This window comes from Desmodus rotundus, chromosome 2 (genome assembly GCF_022682495.2).
Source record: "Desmodus rotundus isolate HL8 chromosome 2, HLdesRot8A.1, whole genome shotgun sequence".
Lineage (NCBI taxonomy): Eukaryota > Metazoa > Chordata > Mammalia > Chiroptera > Phyllostomidae > Desmodus > Desmodus rotundus.
In genome coordinates this window covers 4711980-4736607 of record NC_071388.1, presented here as the reverse complement: position 1 = coordinate 4736607, position 24628 = coordinate 4711980, and the positions used below count along the sequence as shown (strand labels likewise).

General features: G+C 49.7%; 1 protein-coding gene across 7 annotated transcripts in view; it reads left to right on the top strand.

Annotated features, from left to right (window-relative positions):
• Positions 1–24628, top strand: part of HLCS (holocarboxylase synthetase) — a 170117-nt gene that overhangs the window by 34617 nt on the left and 110872 nt on the right. For all 7 annotated transcript variants that reach the window (XM_053916948.2, XM_053916943.2, XM_053916959.1 and 4 more), the window contains one exon: positions 17392–17663. In XM_053916948.2, the coding sequence (XP_053772923.1) occupies positions 17392–17663 (272 nt within the window). The remainder of the gene's footprint in view (positions 1–17391; positions 17664–24628) is intronic.

Sequence of the window (24628 nt, the reverse complement as noted above, 5' to 3'; positions counted from 1 at the left end):
CGGCATCCTGGCACCCCGTTATGTTAGACACGGCCCACCCTTAAGTCCATCACCTGCCCTCCGTATTAGATGCCTGCTCTGGCTCTGCTTCCTGTAAAATGCTCCCAGCTGTTGGGAATCAAAGCTCTCCCACCACACGGTGTCGCTGCTGAGCTATGCTGCCAAGTGAACAGACACCCTGGAAGCTTTAAAGTAGTTCAGAGGTTTATTTTCTCTCCACATCAATTTCACTTAGTATAATTCAGTAGTTTTCCATGGTACTGGTGGCCCTTTCTTTTGGGTTTGTTGAGATTGTTTCAGTGTTACAGTTAATAGTATTCAGCTTTCATTAAACATTTACTGTGTACTAGGTACCATTACAGGATGGAATATGAAAGAACAAAATATACACACTAGTTACCTAAATACTTTTACTGCATACCAGCTGTGTTTATACAGTTCGGTGCCTAGACACTCGCTCTTTATAGCAAATAGCACAGGAGATTTATGAGGTACCTCTGCGCCTCCATATTCCTGCAACATGAACGAAAGTGACTAGCACAGTAATCCAAGTAGAAAAGGCACCCCACGTACAGTGACCCTTGGTGTTTTCTGGGGGTGTGTTCTGAGACCTTCATCGACACCAAACCCCCCAGTAACATGTGATTTCCGTTGTCACATCCAGTCACTAGGATTTCATAGTGTCAACGTGCACAACGAGACTAGGAAGCTAGGCTCGCGGAAGTGCAGAATCCCGCTGGCCAAGCCGGACTTCCTCTCTGACCCAGCTCTTCCTGTTTAATCGAAACTCCCAGGATTAAAATTCAGGCCTCAGCAAATATATGATATGTCAAAGTAAACTAATAAAACACATGAGCTCATGCATACCACAGGCCTAAGTCCATAGAAAAAAGGCTGGAAGGAAATATAGTATGAGTGTTTATATACGGTATATTTATGGGGGGGGGGCTAAGGGTGATTTTAATAAGCTTTTAAAACTTTCTCTGTACTTTCTGAATTTTCTGTAATGTACATGTATTTTTATAAAGAGCAAAGTCCATTATTAAAAATGAAAAAACAAATCACTGTATGCTGGTAGACTTTGAAGGCATTCCAGAAGTGGTCAAAACCTGAGTGAGAGGCAGGGGCCCACGTAGATGTTAACACTGTATTTCACGTTCGCCATCGATACAAATTAGTTAAAAAACATTAGCTTTGTCAGTGAGTGACTTTACGCTGGTGAATGGCCACTAGGCTTACTTGTGGCTCTCATGGCCTTAGCTGTCCTTGGCTCCCATGGGTGGAAGGCCCTTTGGTTCATAATTTGAGTGCCCCACCCCTGCTGGGGTGTCGCAGTTTCTCGATGGAAACCCCGTGCACTATTTCTCAGAGAGGACCACACGCGTGCTGACACCACACAGTGAGTCCTTTCAGGCAAGTGACCTTCATTCTGGAGGTGTGGGTGGAGTGCGAGACCCGCGAGCTGCACCCTGGGCCACTGGGCTCTGTGGAGCCAGGTTACAGGGCGGCCAGCTCCCCGACCTGCCCTTGATGGTGATGGGAAGTTAGCAGGAGCACGCTTCCCTGGGGGGGACGGGAGTGTGTAAGCGACACCGATTTCATAGAAAAAGTAATTCTTCCTTTGCAGAATCTGAAGTCCAACTGAGGAACTCGTGCTCTTGCTTCTTCCATTTTTATCTCTGCCAGGGAAAGGGCATGAGCAGTGGTGGCCAGGGCTGTGCCCCAAGACGGATGTTGCAACCTGCATGCAGGATGGAGCCTCAGCCTCCCTGTGCCCTGCAGAGCCACTGCCGCCTGGGGCCCCTTGCCACTCCCCAGCCCAGCAGAGGAAGAGGAGGAGGAGAAGGAGGAAGAGGAAGAGGGTGGGACAGTGCACAACCTGCCGTGCCCCTTCTCCGGGACATCCCTGCTCTGGTCCCGGAGCACGAGGCTCTTCCTGGAACTACAGAGCTGGGACTCTTTGGGGAGTTCCTCGCAGCTGGTCGCTAACGACGTGGAGGGACCTGAGAGAGGAGCAGACGGGATGTTGGCCGCAGTCCTGCGCCAACTGGTCCCTTTGCCTTGGGGTGAAGGTGTGACTATAATAAGAAGTGACAACTGGGTTTGTTATTAAAGCAACTGGCGGAAAATCACCCTGTTGTGCACGAGTGACGGGGAGTGTGGGGCTTGTGGGGTGGATCAGACAGGCCCGACGATGTCACATTTCAGTTTGATTCAACCCCGGGTCATTTGCCATGAACCCTCCCTCCAAACAGGTATTGTCGATAACGAGTTTTGATATCTCCGCACGTGTCAGAAAATTCCTGTGTGGTCCCTTCCACCAGGGAATTAGCGTCTTGGTGTTGGTTGCTTTATGAGGAGTCTTGGCCTAAATCACACCATGTGATTCTTACTCTCCCTTCTCCTGCTGACCGCTTCATGTAGCAAGCACTGCTAAGTGGGAGACCTTGCTGCAGAAGTTTCTGGAAAATAAGAGATAATTTCTCATTTCTTTCTAATCTCACCCGAGGATATTGATTCTAGATTCAATTGATTTATTGATTCTAGAGAGAGAGGAAGGGAGGGAGAGAAACATTGCTGGGAGAGAGAACCATGCATCGGTTACTTCCTGTACATGCCCTGATCCCTGACTGGGGATCGAACCCGCAACCTAAGTATGTGTCCTGACCAGGAATCAAACCCACGACTTTTTGGTGTACAGGATGACTCTCCAACCAACTGAGCCACCCGCCAGGGCCGTTCCTTCCTAGCATGTTTTATAGTTAACCAAGTGCCTTCATGTGTGTCCCGGTCTCATCTGGTCTCATGGTGGCCCTGGGGTAAGGAGCAGGGAGGGGTCCTTTCCCCACAGAAGAGCAAAAAACTGAAGAGTCTCACGGGTTGTTCTGAGTTCGTTAGAATTCTCCGTTTTTTTTCAAGCACGGTGTTTTGTACAGAATGCTTCCTCCCTTCACCTTTAATCCTGGTTCTGAATCTTGAATGTACGGTGAGGGAAACTTCTGGTGTTACTTTAAAATACAGCTTAAAAACTAATTTTTGGAGATCAAAATTAGAGAGAAAGTCAGAATTCCAGGTGCGCCCTGAATAGCTTTTGACATGCGGCTGACGTGGGGCCGTGGCAGCTTTTACGATCGGTTCTAGCGAAAGAGCAGCTGGCAGATTAAAGCAAACATTTCAAAGCTTTTATAGCTGTGAATGTTTTTAAGGCTCTTTCATATACCTCTTTCTCTCCTTTCTTTCTTCCTTCGCCCTTCCCCTAAACTGGACGTTTTTTGTTCATTTTAATGGGCTTCCTGTTATCAAACACAATACCCGCGGCAAAGGTGACATGATGGGTTTTGACGTTGAAACGCAAAAGAAGTGGCAGGTGGGTGTTTTCCTTAGCTGCCTTTATTTCATTCTGTGATTTGGGGACAGAGGCTTTCAGCTACTGTGTATACTGTGTTCTTACTGGAATCTTGTTGCCACAAGAATGTGTCAAAGCAGCTCCTTGGGAGCGAAACTGCTTCTGGGCTGAAATCAAGGCAGAGGCTGGTGACACGCGGTGGGAAACACAAGCTCACCTTGGGTTGTCGTCCACTCCAGTGGCATTCAAGTTTCAGTTTTGTCTACCTTGCACTCCTGCCGGCTGGCCTGGGGAAGGGCAGGCGGGCCGCTGAGTGACAGGGACCTCTCTCCAGTGGCGGCTTCCCGGGGCGAGCAGCCTGTCTGGGCAGGGCAGTTTTATTTCCTTAGACTATTAATATCCTCCGTTATGCAGTCATAGACTTGTGGATGGGAAACAGGCTCTTTGGAATAAAAAACCCTCCAGGACCAAATGTTTTTTGTCTTCTCCATCAGCGCCCTAATAGCTGCCATGTGTGAGCGGAATGGCTTGTGGCGGTAGCTCCTGGGGAAGGCGATTGAAGCTGTCTCTGGGAAGGCTTGCAGCGGTCCTCAGAGCAGGTTTCGGGCTCCCAAGCCGAAAAAAGACATCCCGGGGAGCGAGCCCCCGCTGGTCCGGGTGAGAGGGCAGGATCAAAGGGCCCGCACCTTGTGATCGTGGGCAGGTGTGGAGCCGGGGGCCACGTGGCGGCGAGGTGCCTGTTGTGACAGCATTGTCGGCGGTGTGTCCTTCTCAGGTCGGGGCCCCTGGGGTCTAAGACCCGACTTCCAGCTGATAAATGTGAATGGCAGTTGGGGGCACATTGTGTTTCTGTTCATGCTACATTGAGAATGTTGCTGCAGGAATTGTGCTGTCTTGAAGAAAAATGTTTACGGTGTTTCTGCACTTTAAGACTGACAGGCGATCTGTGGACCAGAATGGTGTCTAACCCTCCATCTGCCCGGCCTGAGTGGGGAAGGCAGGTGGTGGGGGGCGGTTTCCTGTGCGGGATGTCAGCGGTGAGCTGGGCCGCTGCAGGGGAAGGTGGCCCTGGCTTCCCCGTGAGAGCAGTCAGCGTGGCAGCGGGACCGCTCAGCCCAGGTTGGTCTGTCTGTCCATCAGTCTCTTTCTCTCGGAGACCAGAGAGCGTGAGTCACTTTCTTAGCTTCTTTCTGTTTCGGCCCCATAGCTCCTTCCGAGGAGAGGCCTCTGCCCCGGCTCTGCTGGGCCTGGGGCGGCCGTGCAGCCTGCAGGGCCCTGAGCACCCCTGCCTCACTCCTGCTCGGCCCTCTGCTTGTGTTGTGTTTGCCTTTCTGAGAATGTCTTCAGGCTTCAGTGTAAGGGTATAGTCAGCGGAAGAAATGTGGATGCTGGAGACTGTACTTTGGGTTCTAGAGCTAAAACTGCATTTGGTCAATCGAGCAACGTGGCTTTACATGATAACAGCTTAGTCCTTAGAACATTTGTTTTGATAGCCTTTAGTGGTATGTGAGTGTTTATAATTTTAACACGAATTAAAAATATATATTCATATGTTTGTTTTAACTAAAGCTTCAAGAAGATGCCGTAAGACTGCTGAACTAGAGCCTTCCTCTGTGGAGAGGGCTTTTCCCCCCTCCCCTCTGAGGACAAGGGACTCTGGTTATACTGTCTAGAGATTTCTGCTGAGAGAAATCACTCTTCCACTGACACAGGTTGAAATGTAGTTTTGTTGTGTGGGTGTAAGTTCCGTGTGTCTCCCGTGCATGTGTCCAAGTATTGGGGGAGAGGGCTCAGGGGTGCAGACATGGATGGTGTTAGCGCTCACACCCCGAGATTTAAATTCAAATTCTAAACAGAATCCCTTGCGAAGACGGACTGGCATCGACTGTAGTCAGTCAGCAGCAGGACCGGGAAGGGGCATGTCGCTGGGCTCCTTGTTAGCCTCACAAACCACGAGTCTTTCCTGAGCCCCGAGCTGTCAAAACTTCTAGTTTGCACCTGCTTGCCTCCTGCAGGCAAAGTGAAAGCTTGAAAAATTAAAGTTAAAGTGAAGTATTCTTCTTAGAAACCGTGTAAAGCTTTGCACTTCTGTGCCGTAGGGAAGTATTTGACGGGTTGTTTTCTTGGCTTTGAGCGAAAATGAGTCCTCCGTAGAGCACACAGTACAATGATTGGGTGATGGCACAGGTGATCCCCTGCCTGGTTTTAAGCTCCGTAAATAAGGAAATACGTCTTTTAAAAGAAAACAGTAAGTCGTGGCTTCATAAATTAAAACACGATGGTTCGTTTTTGGGGGGAGGAATGGGGTGGGAGACTCTTTTAGCCTAGAGTTGCCTAGATTACCCTAGTGTTGCTTTCCATGGGCAACGTTAATATGCCTGATGGCTGACATTTTTCGTTGGCCGTTTAGTCCATAAAGTGCTTTAAAGGTAAAGGGCTATAATTTTGAAGAATCTCCTCTTTGCGAGTATTTTTCCTTCGGTGATGGTGGGATTAGGTGTGGTGTCTCAGGTTGGCTAAATGGGTGTGTCACAGAAGATGGCTTTTTAAAGGACAGCCCACTGCCTCTGAATTCTCAGGACCAAACCCTCTCAGTTCTACGGGAGAGGGTGGATGAGATGACCTTTCACATCCTATCTAGGATTCTGCACCATCACGCTGGTCCCAGGAAAGCAATGAGGCGCAAAAAAAAAAATTTTTTTTTAAACTTTTTAAGTTGTTCCTTTGGATGCATTCTTTTCTAAGATTTTTGCAATTATAACCCTTTTCATCTTTATACTGGAAAAATTTGACAACTTCCACAGTTAATTTAAGCACAATGAAAGAAAGTTATGCTTCTGCTTAATTTTATTTTAGGCTCTTTCTCAAATTAATTTCCCTGTTAATTTAAGAATTACCCATGCAGTATAGTATAGCAGCCTCAAATTTACAAACACGTTTTTAAAGTTCGCATGCTACATGGGCTGTTTTAAAACCACAGCGCCTGGTTTCTGTAGGAGTGAGGCTTTCTTCCCAGTGCACAGATGTTCTCCTGCTCCTTATTAAACCCGGGACACCTCCCTGTGGCACCATTTCGGACAGCTTCGGGCTGGGCGGACCCCTGAATATCTCTTTCTGTTTCTCCAGCTTTTGACTTGGAATTTAACAGCTCTGTTTCAGGCGTTGCTCAAAAACAGTCTTGTTGAGCACCTAGCAATACCGTGGTACCTGTGTCCCCAAGGAGAAGTTCCCTTTGGTAGGTTAATACTGTTCTTAGAGTTGACAAAAAAAAATTTTATTCTCTCTTGTAACTGTTGAACTGTGCGTACACGTAAAAGAAAATGCGGGGTGGGGAAAACAGTAGGTTTGTAATTGTGAGTGTGCGAAAGAGACACAGTGTGCTCTGGAATTATTTATTAATTATCATGTGACCTTCCTTACGAGCAATGGTAGACCTGTTTTCTCCGCACCCTGCATTGCACAGAAAGTTGCAAATACACGAAAGGAAACAGAATGACGTGCTGAGCCCGGCGCGCTGAGTGCTCCGCCTCACCGTCTTCTGTTCCGGCCAGTGTTGTCTCATCGAGTTCTACCCTCTTCTCCTCCATGTTATTCTGAGGCACATCTCATCTCTCTTCTGTAAATATTTAGTGAATGAATGAATGAATTTTTAATCTTCGCACGAGGATACATTTATTGATTTTATTTTTTTTGAGAGAGGAAGGGAGTGAGAGAGGAGCATTGATGAGAGAGAAACATGGATCGGTTGCCTGCCATACTCGCCCTGACCAGGGGCCCGAACCTGCAACCTGAGTGTGAGTCCTGACTGGAAATTGAACCTGCGGCCTCTCAGAGCATGGGGTGACACTCCAGCCCACCGACAACACCGGCCAGGGTTCATCTGTGAATATGTTTAGCGTATGTTTTTAAAAACATAGCCAAAATACTACTGCCATACAAAAAACAATGCCTTCATAGACTCCTGTATGCAGTCAGCATTCCGGGTTCTAGGGAGACCGACACCTTTATAGATGGCTACATGGTATTCCTTTATAAAGCAAACATAAGGAGAAACCAGAGGGGTAAAACCATTGTAACTTTTTTGGCAGAAGTGCTGGAAAGTTGATTTCTGTGCCTCTTTTGAATGTCATATTTCAGCCCCATTATCAGGCCATTCTGAAAATAGCAGCAAATAACCATTTGTAATAGCGTGCAGAACAACCATGCACACTGAAACGGGAGTTTTGTCTGACTCTCCCCTTTCATGACTCGGCAGGAGTCCCTCGCCCTCTCTTTTCTGCCTGAGAAGTCCTGAGTTTCTTTAGCATAGGGGTGGGATTGATTTTTGCTCCGTATGCTTTCGGTTCAGGTTGATGTTTAGCCTTTGACCCAGCCACTTTCTTACAATAAACAGTTTGTTGATGAGAGCAGCTGCCCAGCAGATTGTTTCCAGATTGTTCTCCCAGTGGAGGACAGACTGCACCTTACGAAGAAGTTGGCCCGCCGCTGCGGCTTCCCTGAGCGGCTGCCCGCCTGTGAAGCCCACGGTCAGCCTCGGAGCGCGGTGCCGTGCACCTCCGTGAAGTGGTGTGAATCCGGGTCAGAAGTCGGGCCTCACCGTCTTGACTGTCTTATTCTCCTAGTGAATGATAGCAGCACTTTCTAGAAGTTTCTGCCATATTCCTTACATTACAATAAGAGTTCCCAGCATGTCGTATGTGGAAATGAGTGTGCCGGTGATGTTGTGTGGGGGTGTAGACAGAACATAATTTATTTCGTGTAGGAATCTGGGCTCCTTGAATATTAAAAGGTGTTCTACACAATTACAGAACAAGATAACTAAGGGAAGTATTATCTGCCTTGTATTACTCTCTTGCCCTCTTAAAATGAATTCTATTCTTTTCTACTTTTGAAAGACAGTACCCCTTTTTTTTAATGCAAAAGACAGGCACCCTAATGACTTGGTAATTTATGTGACTCAACGGTGTCCTTAGTTTGGATTTTTGCTGCCTCCCTAGTCACCCCCAGCTGTTAACCTAGAACGGCCAGTCGGCCTGCGAGCAACCTTCATTACTGGGAGGTCAGCACTTTCAGCATGGGAGCCAACACTTTTTACTGAACTGGCCACCAGGGGCTGCTGTCAGAATGGTGAGGCTGAGCTCACCTCCCGAGAGGCAAGTTTACTTTTTCTACAACCAGTAAATTTTGTTCAGCTACCAACCCTGGTTTCGAAACTCAGGTCTCACTGCACAGCCTCCCGTCACCAGACATGCGCACGGCTGCATCCCTTCCAGCCAGGTATTACGCAGGGCCTGGGCGCGATTCAAGATCTAAGATTAAGACTGCTGTGTTTTTCGTTCAGTGCCAAGCTGTTATTAATGCGCTGATTCCACACACACTGCAGAGCTTCGTGAAGCCCACCGGGGTTTGTGCTCGGGGAGAGCACTTCCTGCACTTGGACTTCAGGGACCCGGCCTGCGGGGAACAGCCCTTGGTGATCAGAAGGTGTTCTTGAGTGGAGTGGCCTTCGCGACCCTGTCCCAATGCAGACGGCACGAAGGGCCCTGCTGGGTCAGCTGAGGCATGGGACACTGAAAGGTCTTCTTAGTGGCTGTTTCGTTTTGTTTTTTTGTTTTTACAAAAACTGCATCTTTGATGATTCCAGAATTAACAGCAGAGCAAAAATGACCTGCAAATGCCAGAGATGGCAGGTTTCTTAGGATTTCTGGAGCCAATCCCTTCATTTCCCCCAACTTATTTAATAACAATTAAAAGTTAAGAAAGGGTGAAAGAATAGGTCAAAACCCCCATGTAACCTTCACCTGGATTTACCCCTGGTTGACACTGTGCCTCATTTTGATAAAGAGGGTTCGGGTTTTTTTACAAAAAAAAAAATGCATATGTTACTGCTTTTAGGTAAACCACAAGGTACAGGACTTACCGTTAAGTTGTTTACCAGAGCGTGGGCTTCACCTTCTGTGCTTCCAGGAGTTGGCGGGTGAGTGGGACAGATTGTTTAATTTCTTTGATTGAAGCAAAACCGATAGCCTACTGATTTGCAGCGAGCCTGGGTGGCTGGTTGTCACCCTATCGGACTATGGGCATATCCCGTCTTCACACGGGCCAACGTGTATCAACTTCTTACCATAGAATATCTTGAAAGTGCTATTATAGAACATAAAACATCTTAGAGCCATATGCTGTGAGGATAACTCATTGATCTTTTATGCTCAACAAAGGGATTCCACCCCATGACTGAGGAAAATTCCACCCGTGATCACGTCATGAGTTACAGGATTTACAATTTTTCTTTCAACTCTCTAACGCAAGTCTTGTGACGTGGACCTTAGATCTGGTTGCTTGCTTCTGAAGAATTTGTGTGTGTGTGTGAAGTGTAAATACTGTACAAATGCTCTTGTTTTATTTATGTGAGTATCTGTCTGCCCCATCAAACTGTAATTCAAGATCATTTGAAGGCAAGTACCATATGTTGTCAATTTTTGTATCCCTTTTCCGGTATTTTGCCCATAGTAGGCATTTAGTAAGTGTGTTTTGTTTGAATACTTAAAAAGTGTTTTGGCTTTTCCCACTAGTGTGTTGTGAAATGCTCCTCTGCTCCTGTGTGTGGGAGACCCGAGGGGCCTCAGGGGACAGGCCAGCTGCCTAGCCCGCTGGGACTGGCTGCCGGGTCCAGTCCTGCTCACTCACCCTTTATTCAGCTCTAGTGGGAATTTCGTAAACAACCATGTTAAACAGTGAAAAGAATCAGCTATCGATGTGCCTGAGGATAACTGACAAAATAGTTTTAGGAGAAAGTGGGAAGAGGTGGTTTAGTTTTTAGATTTTTTAAAAAATTTATTTACTTCTAGAGAGTAGGGAAGGGAGAGAGAAAGAGAGGGAGAGAAACATCAGTCGTGGTGGCCTCTCATGTCCCCCCACTGGGGACTTGGCTTGTAACCCAGGCATGTGCCCTGACTGGGAATCAAACCTTCAACCCTTTGGTTCACAGGCCAGCACTCAATCCCCTGAGCCACACCAACCAGGGCAAGAGTTTTATCTTATATTAATGTGCTTTCCAGTTTAGAAACAGCACCAAGGACCTGCTGGTGTGTCGGCTGCTCCTTCCCGTGAACTGGCGGCACTTTCTGAAACGCAGACCTTTCAAACCAAGTCCCCTGAGTGCTCTCCTGCCTCTCTGCCCTCCTTCTGCTCACTGAGGGTGTGTTGTAAGCCCCGCCCCCCCCATGCGGTATTCTCTGGGATTCTCTGAATTTTCCAGAGTGTCGCGGTGACAGCCAGTTGAACAAACGACACTTTGTTAACATAAGTGGACTAGGTAGAAAGCTCTCGGCTTTCTCTGAGTCCTCTTCAAACTGGCCAGTTCTCTCTTTTCAGGCACCATGTGTATTTTAATACTGGACTCTTATAGTCATTGTTCTAGTTTTTATTGAAAAGTAAACATTTGGGACTATTCACTGCATCTTGAAGCCATCTTAAAAATAAAGAAACTGAGGCCCTGAAGAGGCAGTGCCTCCCAGCTGGTTGGTGGCAGAGCTGTTGACCGTGTTCTGAGCTGGGGTCCCCTGCACCATGTGGGCACAGCTCTCCAGAGGGTCAAGGCCAGGCCAACAGATGATGGGCAAATAGGATAGGATGGTGGGGCCCTGTGACCTCCTCAAAATCAGGGCTGTGCCGGCTGGTCCAGGCCTGCTCCAGCTCAGTGTTGTGGAGGTGTGGGCAGTCACATCTGTGCAAGTGTACATGTCACCCAGGACATGCCGCCTCTGGGCACACCGGGCAGGGCACCCATAGGTGTCCCTCTTGCACCCCGGCTCACAGCTCAGAGCCTTCCTGGCTCCCCAGGTGAGGTTTCCAGCTCTGTCAGAAGCCTGTTTGTGTTGGATGGGGACAAATGGCGGGCATTGCAGGCAGGCAGGCGGGCAGGCGGGCAGGTGGGCAGGCAGGCTTAATGAAGGCCCTGGAGACGGCTCGGCTGTTGAGCCCACACCCCCCGAGCCTGCGGGTGGAAGGTAGCGCCTCTCCTGCGGGGGCGATGGCTCATTCCCGACCCGTAAAGCGTCCCTTTCTTTTAGCGACTGCTGTGGCTTTCTTTGGTCCCACACTTGCAGAATAGGTTTCACCTCTCAAACGAGCCCATTCGGCCCAGCAGAGGTGTGATGCCCATAAAACCAGCCTTGTTAGAAACGACTTATTCATTACCCCTGTTTTACGGGTCCACCCAGCCTTTGTGCTCTTTCGCGAGTTGGCAGGTAACAGAAAATGCAGTAAATGCGCAGCCTTGCGCAGAGAGCCTCAGCCCGAGTGATACCTTACACAGCAACGGGAGCATGGGGAGCAGACATGATGCAGCGCCTGCTGTGTCCCAGGCAGTGGGGACCTAGAAACGACTGTGACCAGTGCAGATTTAGCTACCTGATCCCATCCGTCCTGAATCCAGGGTCTTCCTCTCAGGTCCACTCTGGTCACCAGTGAAGGACCAGGGTGTGTAGAAATTCATCTCACTGCTGGGCCCACGCAGGGTCAGGGCCGGCCTGGGAGAGGCAGTCCCTTCAGAGTGAGGCCCCTCCGCCAGCTCCAGCCGCTTTGGGCTCTCCCCTAGCAGGTGTGTTGGCCACTGTCCTGGTGACCCTGTCCCCTGTTCCTGGGCTCTGGCTGCTCTTGGCCCCAGGGTAGCACAGGCAGGAGGTGCAGGAGGTGAGAGGGGTGGCTGGATTTCCTCTTTCCTCTCTGCCCTCTCGGCTCACAGCCCCTGCGGGGCTCTGGCTTGCCTGGTTCCGTTAAGTGTCCCTTCAGTTGAATCCTTTTGGATATGCTGCCTGCGGCTGAAATCGGAGAGTGGTGAGCAGTAACTCACTTAAGTGGTAGCACCTTGTTTCCCTGTGCCGATGTCCTCTTACAGGCTTGCCTGACCATGCACTCCCTCCCATGCCCACTCCCCTCTGCCTCCCTCCGCCGCATCCCTGCTCCTCCCCAAACACACCTACTTTGTCACTCTTTCATAGTTGCCTATCACATGGAGTTTGTGTTTTCCTTTGGGAGGCTTTTGGCGTTTTGATTACAGTAAGTAGGCATTTGCTGCGTTCCTCTATTTTGGGTCAGGTCTTGTGAGGGCTGTGGGGCAGGGGTCAGAGTAGGGACTTGGGAGGCAGGCAGTTTTGGCTTCATGGGGTCAGGCCCCAGCTCTGTGACTTATGTGTGGTGTGGCCACCACCGTGCCACCTGAGGCACCCTGTTCTCTTCTGGGGATAGCACTCCGGTGCAGAGGCATCGCTTGCTGAGGATTGGGGTCCAGAGTCTGAAGCTCCCAGCGTGGGGCTTCTCGTGGGGTGGGTGCACAGCGAATGGTCGCTTTCCTACCATAGCTGCAGTCTAGCGTCACACAACTTAAAAGCTTGTAGCAAGAGGCAGTGCCCGTCACTTCTCCATCTCGGTGGGGAGTCTTGTTCTGAGAGTTCCCTGGAGTGGCCTTGCTCGGTGCTCTGCAGGTTGGGCGGGGAGGAGCCCTGAGGCAGGCTCAGTGAGGGCTCTGGGCATTGCCCAGGCTGCCCCTCTGTGTCCTCCCTATGGAGGACATTCAGTGGCGGGCGGTGGACTGATTGCAGACAGGACAGGGAGCTTCGGGGAGAAAAGTGGTCGAGACCTTGACCCCTCCTCTTGCTCTTTTTAAAAAAATGATGGTAAAATGTGGGTAACGTAAGGTTGTCCACCGTGACCATCTTTTGGGGTACAATTCAGTGACACTAATTTCATTTACAGTGTTGTGTGGCCATCCCCACTATTCTGTTTCCAGTGTTCTTTTATCCCCCCAAACAGAGACTCTGTACCCATTAATCAATAACTCCCCAATTTCCTTTCCCCTCAGCTCCTGGTAGCCTCTATTCTACTTCCTGTTGCTATGGATTTGCCTATGTTAGGTATTTCATAGAGAATTGTACGGTATTTGTCCTTTTGTGTCTGCGTTACTTCACTTGGCACAGTGTTTTCAGGGCCCATTCATGTTGTAGCATCTATCAGAAGCCCCTTCCTTTTCGTGGCCGAACAGTGCTCCGCGTGCGTGTATTTCCCATTTTGTCTGTCCACTTCTCCGTTGACCCCTGTCGACACCTGGGTTATTTCTGCCTTTTGGCTACGGTGAAAATGTTGGTGTTCAAGTGTCTGTTTGAGTCCCTGCTTTTATTTCTTTTGGGTACGAACTTGGGAATTGCTGGGTCCTGTGTTCATTGTCTTCAACCTTTTGGAGAACTGCCAAATTCTTCCCCCTCTGTTTTGACAGTCAGTGTCACTAGAGTCACTCTGGCGAATCAGGTGGACCTAGCTGGACAGAAGCATTCCCCGGGCCCCACGGCAGACCTTGCTGGCTCGCTGCCGGGCTTGGTTCCAGGCCAAGAATGGTCTCAAATCCCGATGCCTACAGGCAGCAGAGGTGGCACTCAAGAGTCCAGCTGTGTCCCCAAGTAAGGACAGTGCTGCGTGGCTCCAGCCAGTTATTGGCATATGGCAAAGAGTTTTCATTTCTTTCAAAGCACCAGGAAATTTGATAAGTGACTTTTTAAGTGACAGTAAGCAGTTCAAAATGGGTGAGCCAAATAAAACGTGTCCCTGGGTTCAAATGTCTGTTGGTGATGGTTGGCCTGCACATTTGTGGGGGTGGACTGGTTTCAGCAGTGTGTCACTGAAGCTAGAAGCCCCTCCAGGTCCAGTCATCCTGGGGTGGCAGTGCTTGGGATCAGTGGTTGCTCACATTGGGGAAACAGGAAGGCAGGGACAGGGGGAACCCAGGTCACCCATGGAAGAATCTGTCAGGCAGGGGTCAGGGCTGGGACAGAAGCCTCTTCACAGGGGCCCCGTTGGGTCAGGAGGAGCACACTCATCTGAGACCCCGCCCGCCGCTGCACTCTGCTTGGCAGTTCAGAACAGAAGTCCACCATGGGGTTGCCGCTGCCACATGAGCAGTCCTCGCCTTCAAGGAGGGCGGTCCTGCTCTTTGAGGAGGGGAGTCCTCCCCTTTCCATGACGAAGATCTGCGGTGCCGGGTGTCCTCATCATGTGTGCAAAGACTCTGAGTCGGCGCGCAGCGGGTGGGAAGGACAGTCTCATTGGAGCGGATTACCTGCTCCTGCTTCGTTGAGTGCATCGCACCGGGAAGGAGACACCCGTGAAAGGGCTTGTGCCCATGGTTCTGTGGGTTCATCTTCTGGGTCACACGCTTCTGGTCACCTAGCAGCTCACAGTGTTAAGACCGAAGCCGGACTAATCTGATTAGTTACACGAGGCCAGTGTGTCTCGGAGGTGGAAAACCTTCGTGGGTTTGGATGAGTTGCTTGGTGTTTCTTGGGAAGAGGACAACCAAAACACACACAGAAATGTAACATATTTCCAGTCCAGCGCTGAATCAGATGTATGGCTTGTGTTTCACTGACTGAATCGTCCTAGATGCATGCACGTGGCTGATGGACAAGTGATGGGCGAAGTGGCTCTCGTGGGACATAACGCAGCGTGCGTGTATCTCTGACCTTGGCTGCGCTCCCTGTAGCAGGTGTTGCAGTACGTTAACTAACGACAGAGCAGCCCCTTCTGTGTGTTTGCACTCAGCATAAGTCAGAGCGCTGATTTCTTTGGAAGTTGGGGTACTGGTGTTCTTTCGGACATGAGTGAATATAGGGTCTCATGAACTTAATTATTTTTCAGTGTTGCACAAGCTTGTTGCTACTTGCACTTAAAAAATCGCCTGTAGGTGTGATTTGCATTCAAGAAAATGCACCCACTCGGTGTAGTTTGATGCACGTCTTCGCCCCGAGTAGTCACCTGTGCCATCCGAGAATACCTCCACATCGTCTCCAGTGTCCGGCTGTGCCGGCCTCGGCGTACGGCGTACGTACGTTGGTCTTTTCCGGAATCCCGTTTAAGTTGAATCGTACGGTACACGCTGTTCTGTGTTTTGCACTTCTCTGTCTTTTTTGTTTTGATCAGCATCCTGTGTCTGAGCCTCACCCGTGAAGCTGCTGTGCCTCCGAGTGCTTCACTCCTTGTTGTTCATGAGCCGTGCTCGCTGTGTGGCCGAGCTGTGACTGACTTACCCGTTCACCTGTTGGGGGCGTGGGGGCTGCTTGGGTTTCTTGGCTATTGTGGGTAACATTGCCCCAGCCATTCATGCACAAGTCTGTGTGTGGACATGTGTTTTCATTTTTCTCGGGTAAATGCCTAAGAATAGAATTTCTGGGTCATATGGTAAGTGTATGTTTAATTTGACAAGAAACTGCCAAGCTGTTTTCCAAACTCGTTGTACCATTTTATATTCCCACCACGAGTTCCAGTCACCTCACATCTTTGCCAGCACTAGATACTGTCAGAATTCAAAATTTTAATTGTTCCAGTGGGTGTCTAGTGGTATCTCATTGTGGTTTTCATTTGTATTTCCCCGGTGACAAGTGATACTGGGTCTTTTTCACGTGCTCATTGGCCATCTGAGGTTTCTTTCGGGAGTCTCCGGTCAAACCTTTTCGCTGATGTCTCAGTGGGGTTGTGTGTGTTCTCCTAGTTCTGTTTTCAGGATATAAGACTGTTTTCTGGATGTAAGTCCTTTGTCAGACACATGTATTGAGAGTTGTTTCTCCCAGTCCATTGTTTGTCTTTTAGTTTTCCTAACGTCGTCTCTGGAAGAGCAGCAGTTCTTAATGCGCTTGGTTTTTATGAAGGCCAGTTGATGTGTTTGCTTTTCTGGCCGACCTCCCTGGCACAGCGTAGGCCCACCTTCACCTGTTCACCTGTGAGACATCGGCTTGTCGAAGATTCCTGTTCTGCGAAATGTCTCACCTTTCGGTTTTCCTCTGATTGCTTCCTTCTGAAGCCATTTAACTCGCTCCTCTGCCTTCTGTATTTTCTGCAAGATGCAAGTGAGTTTTAAAGTTTCCTTCATTGAATTTAGTTGAATGCAGTTTTATCTTTGGAGCTGCTTCTCTGTAGCCATGGGGAGCTTGGGACACACCCCTGATGTTAACAGAGGGGCATGCTTTCTCTTTCGAGAGGCCTGGCCCTTGCACAAAGAAGATGGCCCAGGAACTTGGATCTGCACTCATGGTGTGTGACTGACAGACTGTGGTACAGTCCCCATCCCACAGCTAGTTCCCTGATCCTACACCCCAGAAGGCAGTCTCTGAGCCCTCCGTGGTCTGAGAGGAAGTTTCAGCCTCTGGGGCGGCTCTAAGACTCCTTGTGGCTTCAGGGGTAGGATCGAGGCTCTTTTCTAGGTTACATAGGTTTGGCTTTCCCCTACCTGGACCCGGATTTGGGACAAGGAGAACGTAACCTGTGGGCACCCCGTTATTTTCCCGGTATGAAAACGTGCTGCTCTGTTGTCCGTGGCCCGTCGGTGGCTTGGTGACAGAGGGGCTGGAGGGTCCGTGGAGGCTGAGAACCAGTGCTCTGTGGGCCTTAGTGCTTTGTCCTCCGTGACAGCTGTCAGCTCGGTTTTATATCTTCTCCCAGACGGGGTAGTGAATTTCCTAGTGGGCAAAGTATAAAGATTCAAGTTTTCTGTAAAATGCACAGAGGAACTTTGGAGAATAGGATAAAAAGTTTAATAATGAACTTTACTTATTTCCTTGGATCCTGGTTTCTGAACAGTTGTGTTAATAGTACAAGCATGCTTAGCATACTTATTGTCTATCATGTAACAGTTTAAATGTTCAGAACACACAAATCTAGATTTTTTTTTAATTTTTAGAGAGAGGGGAAGGGAGGGAGAAAGAGAGGGAGAGAGACAATGATGTGCAAGAGAAACATCCATCAGTTGCCTCCTGTATGTGCCCGACTGGGGACTGAACCTATAACCTAGGCACTTGCCCTGACCTGAAATTGAACCTGTGACCTTTCACTTTGCAGGACGATGCCCAACGAAGGGAGCCACGCAGGTCAGGGTGAATCTAGCTTTTATTACTCACGAATTGGGAAGTACTTACATTACCTAAACGACATCTTCAGGAAAAGTTCCCATCATCAACATAATGCTGAGTTATAACCTTTCTGTTTCTTTCTTTATGACCCAGGAAATCCAGGATCCTCTCATGCGGTGGCTGGGGAAACAGGTGGGTCCTGGAGGAGTCATAAAATCCAGCAAGCTGTCCCTCAAGTTCGTCCCCTCCTGCACGCCTGAAGTAGAAGTCACGCCAGCCGCTCTACCTGTGGTGACCGACACGACGTCCTTCTCGTCGGAACACTTCAACTTGGAGATCTACAGGCAAACCCTGCAGACAAAGCAGCTTGGGAAAGTGGTCCTCTTTGCTGAAGTGGCATCCACCACCATGGATCTTCTGGACGGGTGAGTTGTGGGCCTGCGCGGTGAGTCCAGTTGTGCAGAAGGGTCTCTCTGACCAGTGCTGGGGACAAGGGACAGACACATGGAACAGCAACTCTTCATAAACCAGCAGCAAGGGAGGTGCACCCGGTCCCAGAAGGGTTCAAATGTAGGAAGAGAACTTCAGCAAAGTTCTTTGATCACAGGTTTGTGTTTTAAAGAACGGGCGGTTCCCGTGGCCCTTTGTAAAAACCAGGCCTTTCAGAGTGTCCTGGGGAAAAGAACGTTGCGAAAAGAGACGATGAACAGGCAGCGTTGTTGTCCAAGTTAGTGTTTTACTTTTGCGTCGTCACAACCAGCGTCAGACACTTAGTGTAAATTGTTTTGCAGGGGTGTCAGGATAGCACATTGAATGATGTGGATGGAGGCTGTGTTCAGTTGGAATCGAGTGGAGCTTTGTACTTGAAAACCCGTTTTGGTCTGTTCCCATCCAAGACATTTTTTGAGCACTCTGTAATCCCATGTGGATGTTCGAAGTGTACTCTTATTGAAAAACTTCCTTTTTATTCCTTCTGTTTCCTGGACTTTGATTAAAGGTTAAAAAATGGAAAGCAGATGAAAGGCATTTTTTAACTCCCAAATTAGTCAGTGTTAATTAATACTCTTACTCTGAGGTAGTTTAAAAAGTGGGATTTCAGAGGGAATGAATAAGAAAAGCATCTTCCAATGTGAGGAATGTAGGGTTCTCCCCCCAGAGCCCAGATTCACAGTTTCTGGGCACTTTCCCCTGTGAGGTTGCACAGTTAGACGCATAATCCAACCTACGGGACATATGGAAATATTTTGGCCTTTCTTCTTAATAATAATTTCTGGAATTTGATGGCATGTTGATATCAAACGGGAACTTTAGGATTTCTTGACACTCCCACTCCAAGTCACGGAACAAGTCACGGAACAAGTCATGGAACGGGCAGCTGCGGTGTGTGTGCAGGGTGGAGGGAAGGCATGCCTGTAGGGGAACTGGCAGAGTGAGGGGAGGGGCAGCTGGAAGGGGGATAGGAGCCCTGGTAAGTGCAGTTCTTGTCCACCGAGTTGTTCTGCCTTGTCACCGGTACTCTTCTCCCCGGTGCTCCCAGCCTCTCCTGCCTCCACTCCCTGCCCACCGACCCCCAGCCCCTCAGTAGAGAGGGAGCCTGTTCTTATAGATGAAACAGTCATTACCTGCTGGTGCAAACCCGTGATAATCTTGTGTAACTCAACCGAACATTCTGTTATATCAAGAGGGTGACCCATTATAATTACATTTACATAAAATTAAAAAAAATCAAGACATGACATTTAACACAAGATTTGGGGAGGTGAAATGCAGAGAGAAAAACGTGGGCACTTCCTGTCCATTTTTGCTATTTCCGTGGGCATAAGTAAAGACTGTTGTATGTTGGATGATCTTGAAACATCGGATAATGGTCTCTGAGCTTGAGCCTGTGTAGTGGGCATGGGTTACCAAGAAGCCCGTGAGCGCCCTGCTAGAGCGGGTGGCCCGGGGCTCCCGTGGGATCAGGTGCTTGCGTTTCCTTACACCGCGGGGAGCCTGGATTTGGGGTGCAGAAAGGTGCCATGTAAATACACTGCTCTGGTGCCCTTGACTATGGGTAAGCTCCTTTTTGATATTGGTCTTTCTATAAAAAAATACAAATTCTCTCTTCAGCAGTGTGGGACTGTAAAAGTGTATAGCTGAGCTTGATGATAGTAGCCTCGGAAACTTCTGTAAGATCCAGAGTTTCTGTTTTTACAAAAGAAAACCATTTTAACTTTTCTGAGGGCATTTGTTTCTCTTCCTGCCTGGTCTCTGGAGAGTGCAGAGTAAGGTGGCTTTGATGGGTGGCGATCGGCCCTCTGCCGGGCACAGGGCAGACATTGAGCTGTTCACTGTAACTTATCCTTAAGAGAAGGAACTTGAAGAGGTCGCCTTAGTACCAAAATGATCTAAAATTGTCCATAAAGGGACTGTGAGATAAAGGAAACGTATGGCTTGTTACTTTCTAAGCGTCAGACCAAAAGCATTTCTGTAGCTAACATTATATTAGATCCCACGTAAGCTGTCCTTTTGGAAACACAGTGTTGCAGTAATGGTAACAGCAATCGTAGCCAACGTGTATTGAAAGCTTTTATCTTCCAGACACTGCTTTTATGTACCTCGCATGTATCAACTAATTTCGTACGTCATCTTTCGGTGCCTGGGGTCATTCGTCACTGGAACAGAGTCAGACCCGATTATCATAGCAGCGTGTGGAATCGTTCCTATTGCTGAACGTTGATAGTGATTGTATGGTGCATTGCATCAGTGGGTCAACTGGGCAGGGCAAGGAGGACTTTCCAAACCATGGACTGGATTTGCTCCATGCCCACGCTGTAGGGGAAATGGGGACCCTCGAATCTCCCTGGGCAGGGAGAGGAAAGGAGAAACTCCCCGCACTGGTGGTGGGTACGTTCCTGCTGGTCTGTCCATCTGTAGCCTGGGTTCTACTCGCTGTGGTTTCTTGCCCAGTGTCCTTGGGGGTCTTGGCTTTGCCTTTTTGGGGGGAGGGGAGTTTTAACCTTACCACCTCTGAGACGAGCATTGGAAGGGAGGGACTTTTCACGTCCTTATCCTGAGAGGTTGAGGGTGAATAGTCATGGCTGTTTCCGGGAGTCGGAAGTGTTTGCAGCTTTCGTAGGCCTCTAGCTGGCTTGCTGCAGTGGTGCCCTGTGAGTAACCGTCAGGGATCTGGTCTGGACAGAGTGCTCTGCCTCCCCCACCTGCGCCAGTCTGGTGGCGGCTGCCTGGGGCCGAATAAAGTGCTGGGCTTGGGTGGAGGGCCGGCCCAGCCTCCGTCTTTGGCACGAGGCTCCTGGGTGTCTGTGGTGAAGCATCTGTCTCGTCACTTGCTGAGGCTGCAGGGACAGCCCCAGAAGCTCCAACTTAGATGCTGACAGACTGCCCCTCTCTTATCAAATCTGTGTTCTTTTCCACCTTCTTAAGACTGGTTAGCGCCAGGGAGGTTGTCCCTCTTTCATTGAACTTTGCTTAGAGGACCCGGGACTGACAAACACTGCCCTTTGAATTTTCAGAGCGATTTCCTGTAACACAGCTTCTACCAGACACCTGCTGAGCTGCAGATCCTCCCACGTGACAGAGGCCCAGCTGCATGACAGCAGCGGTAGTCAGTGGTGGACCTCTGACACCTGTGTGCTCGCCCCTGTCCCGCCCAGATGCTCTCTTCAGGGGGCGGTTCCAGGCCTTGTTGCTCTGGCTTACCGATTCTGTGCACAGGGTGCAGACCCCACTCAGCTGCCTGTTGCCAGGCCCATTCGGATCAGGCTCAGCTGTGTGAGAGAGGGCCCCAAACGCAAGTGACTTCAGCAGAGTGGACTGAACTGGGTGGTCCTGGGCCAGTATGTGGCCCACAGTGCCAGGGACCCAGTTGGTTTGCCGTGTCACCCTCAGCAGGTCCAAGGGGTGACCGGAGCATGCATGCTGTCATTTTAGCCAGTAAGCAGGCGGAGGGGCAGGGAGGGACGTGGCTCTGTTCTTTGCGGACTCTCTCTGATTGTTGGTTCCGTGTGAATAGCCTGGACAGAGTTCCCCGAGGTGGCTCGTGATGTTTGTGTCCGGGGCCTGTGTCCCAGATGTGACCACATCTACCCGCAGAGAAGGCTAGGAAATGAGAGTGGTCTTCACACGCAGCGCCCATGAATCCACGAACCCCAGGGCCCTTGTCCTGAGGAGGAGAAGGGGTGGATGCTGGAGGACATTAGAGGTCTGCGTCACAGACATGTGCTTTGTAGCTGCCCGATGACAGACAGCGTGGCTGTAGCCTTTGCGGGAGCCCCAGGCCTGCAGGACTAGAAGTCACGGGTGGAGATAGCTTGTTGAGTGGAGACACGAGCTTTGTTTTACTGCTCCCTCAGTGTCATTGGAGCTGTTTTTCTTACGTTTATGTAAATCTGGGAGGATTTGGAAACTTCTCTTCGGACAAATGTTTTGGAGGACATTGTATTTTCTTCAATGACTGCAAGCCCAGCCAGGCTGCTGTGGCCTGGAGGTGGACCCTGAACGCTTGCACTTGCTGCGTGGGTGTGAGCGTAGGGTGGGTGTGCACCCAGCGTGAGGCTGGGGACCGACCACCTTCACCCCCACCCCACCCTGCGGATGTGAACGCTGCCTTAGTGCCTCAGCAGAGGGGACAGAGTTCTGGGCGGAGCCAGGAGCACAGGGAAATGCAGGAGTCATCTGCTGAAAACTAAATCAAGGCAATTGGACGGCCTGAACCCCCTGCCCCAAATAAAAACAAAAGCGAAAACCCTGTGAGTGACGTTCCCCAGGGCTGTGCCCTCCTACCCAGCCTGGTGAGAGGAGGCAACTGCACCCTGTGTCCCGTCTCCACTCACTTCCTCTGACATCTGTTGCTGACCCTGGACTCTGCCTTGTCTACTCTGTTGTCCGGGAACAGCTTTTGGGTGCAACGCTGGTTTTGGTTGACTTGAGACGCCTATCTTTTCCTTTCCATGCTGTATCCTGGTAGGTTTCCCTGTGACCTTTTTGCTCAGCTGGTTGGATGGGATCCCACAGGTGTGGGTTCAGACTAGACTGTGGTCCATGGTCACATCCTCCAGCTGCAGACCCAGACAGCCACCCACTCACGTGAGCCATCGAGCACCTGTTAAATCTCCGGTGAGCGCCGATCAGCCCTCCGCTGTGAGGAAGGCGTGAGGATGGGCCACGGAGTGCAGGAGCTTGGGGGACCTGAGCCACCGTGGTCATTTGGAAACGTCTTTTACTTGACTTACTGTGCCTTTTTGATGACTTGTACCATGTCTGTGTCAGATGCCGCAAGCACTCAGTGTGCATGGCGGAGCATGTGCTGAGCTCAAGGTCCACACACTTGTTTACATCAGTCTCCTCCACATTCTGTCACGTCCTCAGTCAGCTGGCCACGGGTGTGGTGGTTTTCATTTGTAAAGAATAGTTCATATTTCTTGATCAAGTAAGTTTATTTCCTTAACATTGAATAAGTCCCTGATTTTTCAGGCTTATGCCTGCCTTTATCATTCCTGGAATAAGCGTGATGGAGTGTGTCCTGGGTGCTGGGTGCTGTGCCGGGCACGGGAGGAGACTGTTGGGGAAGGTGCCCTCCCTCGCTTCACTGTGCATAGGAAGAGGCAGTTAGTTCGTGTGCTTCTGTGCACCTTCTCGGTGTGCAGGGAGTTGGGGCAGAGAGAGCTGGGCCCCGCGGGTAACGTGACTCAGGGAGAGAGCTGGACTGGCCAGTGAGTGTTTTGGCAGTTCCTACGTGTGCCAGGCTCTGCTCCCGATGCCATAAAGCTCAGTCTGGCAGGGAAAATGCTGGAACCGAAGGTGTTATCACCAACCCGCTCTGTAACCTCAGCAGTGTCGCTCCCAGTCTTTGCTTTCCTCAGCTGAGAGACCGGGGGCTGTGGGCGCTCCCCGGTCCTTTGTCCACGTGACACTCCCAGGCCAGCATCTGCCACCGAGCCAGCCTTTGTCTCCCGTAAGCTGCAGTGGGCGTGTTTCGAAGGCTGCCGTGGGTTTCCGGTGAGCGTCGAGGTAGTTGAGGAAACCTTGTATGAAAGACAGTTCAACTCTCCGACCAAAGGCAAAGAGAAAACACACCCATACAACCGTGTTAAATAACATTTGGGGGCAGTTGCATCCAGGAGAACAGCCACCATCATGTAAGAAAGGGAGTATTTTTGTTTCAGAATTCGGGGCCGATCCCAGGTTTTCACCTCCCTGCATGTGTGTCTGGTCAGCCCCCAACAGCTCTTCCCCCTTCTCTTCTCTTTGGACGCGGCCCCCTCCCCGCCGCTCAGCACCCTCCTCCCCAGTCCAGGCCTGCGAGGACAGAAATTGGGCTGGAACTAATTTAATGGCTGAGTGACCTCACAGTAGAGGAACAGCCGGATCCTAATAGGGGTCTTTGTCTACATTTTCACCCTGGCTGGTAGCATGCCAGTCAAGAGTCAAGCTAGAGACACAGGTGGAAGCGATTAGACCTGTCATAAAGTTTGAAAAATTGATTCTGGAGGCGAAGTGAATAGATTGAACTTGACAGTGTTGTCCTAAAGATTCTAAGGGAAAATTCTGTAGTTTAATTTGAAATCCCTTGATTATTCATTAGCTTTCCAGATGGCTTTTGTTGATGTGTTACATATTAATGCCTGTATTGTGTTATTGGTGTTCCCTCAGTGCGCACGAAGGTAATGAACAAAGAATAAATACACGGGTGAGTGTCCCAAATTAATGGGATGTTAGCGTAATTAGGGAATAAAGGGTTTTTAAGAAGTTGATTGCTTTGGAATAATTAGCATGAGCTTTTTTATGGGTCAATTTGGTACTTTTAAAGTGAAAATTATTGGAGAATTTTAAAGAAAGCTTCATTTTAATGTTTATTTCTAAGTTAAGGTTTAGAGCATAACTTCAGCCTTTGACTCTGGTGGTCACGACTACGGGGTTGTTCTGGCAAGTTCTCCATCAAGCACTTTTCTTTGGTCCCAATTCAACGCCTGATGAAGTTAACCTTTCCCACGCCAGACCCCTGGAGTTGAACTGTAAAGCGGCCTGTGGTTTTCCAGAGGTCTCCACATCAGTTTTTTGTGTTCTAGGATGTTTTTACATTTTGTCACTGATTTTTAGATGCAGGGTAAACTTATTGTGACATTTCACCATTTTATGATGGTCACAGTGTGTCTATTCAGATGGCATTTTCATGAGACCTGGGCCGCCTTCTCTGTCTCTCTTTCAACATTGGACGACGTTGAACTCTTGGTCAACCCGAGAGGTCCCACGTTTCCCTGCGCAGGAGAGAGAGAGAGTGAAGGCGCGTGCCAAGCTGTTGCCGTTTGAGTAACAGGTACCACCTGCGGAGAGGCACGCAGCCGTGGCGGGGCTCGGTCGGGCTCCGGGCAGTGGGCACCCTTCCTCTGGG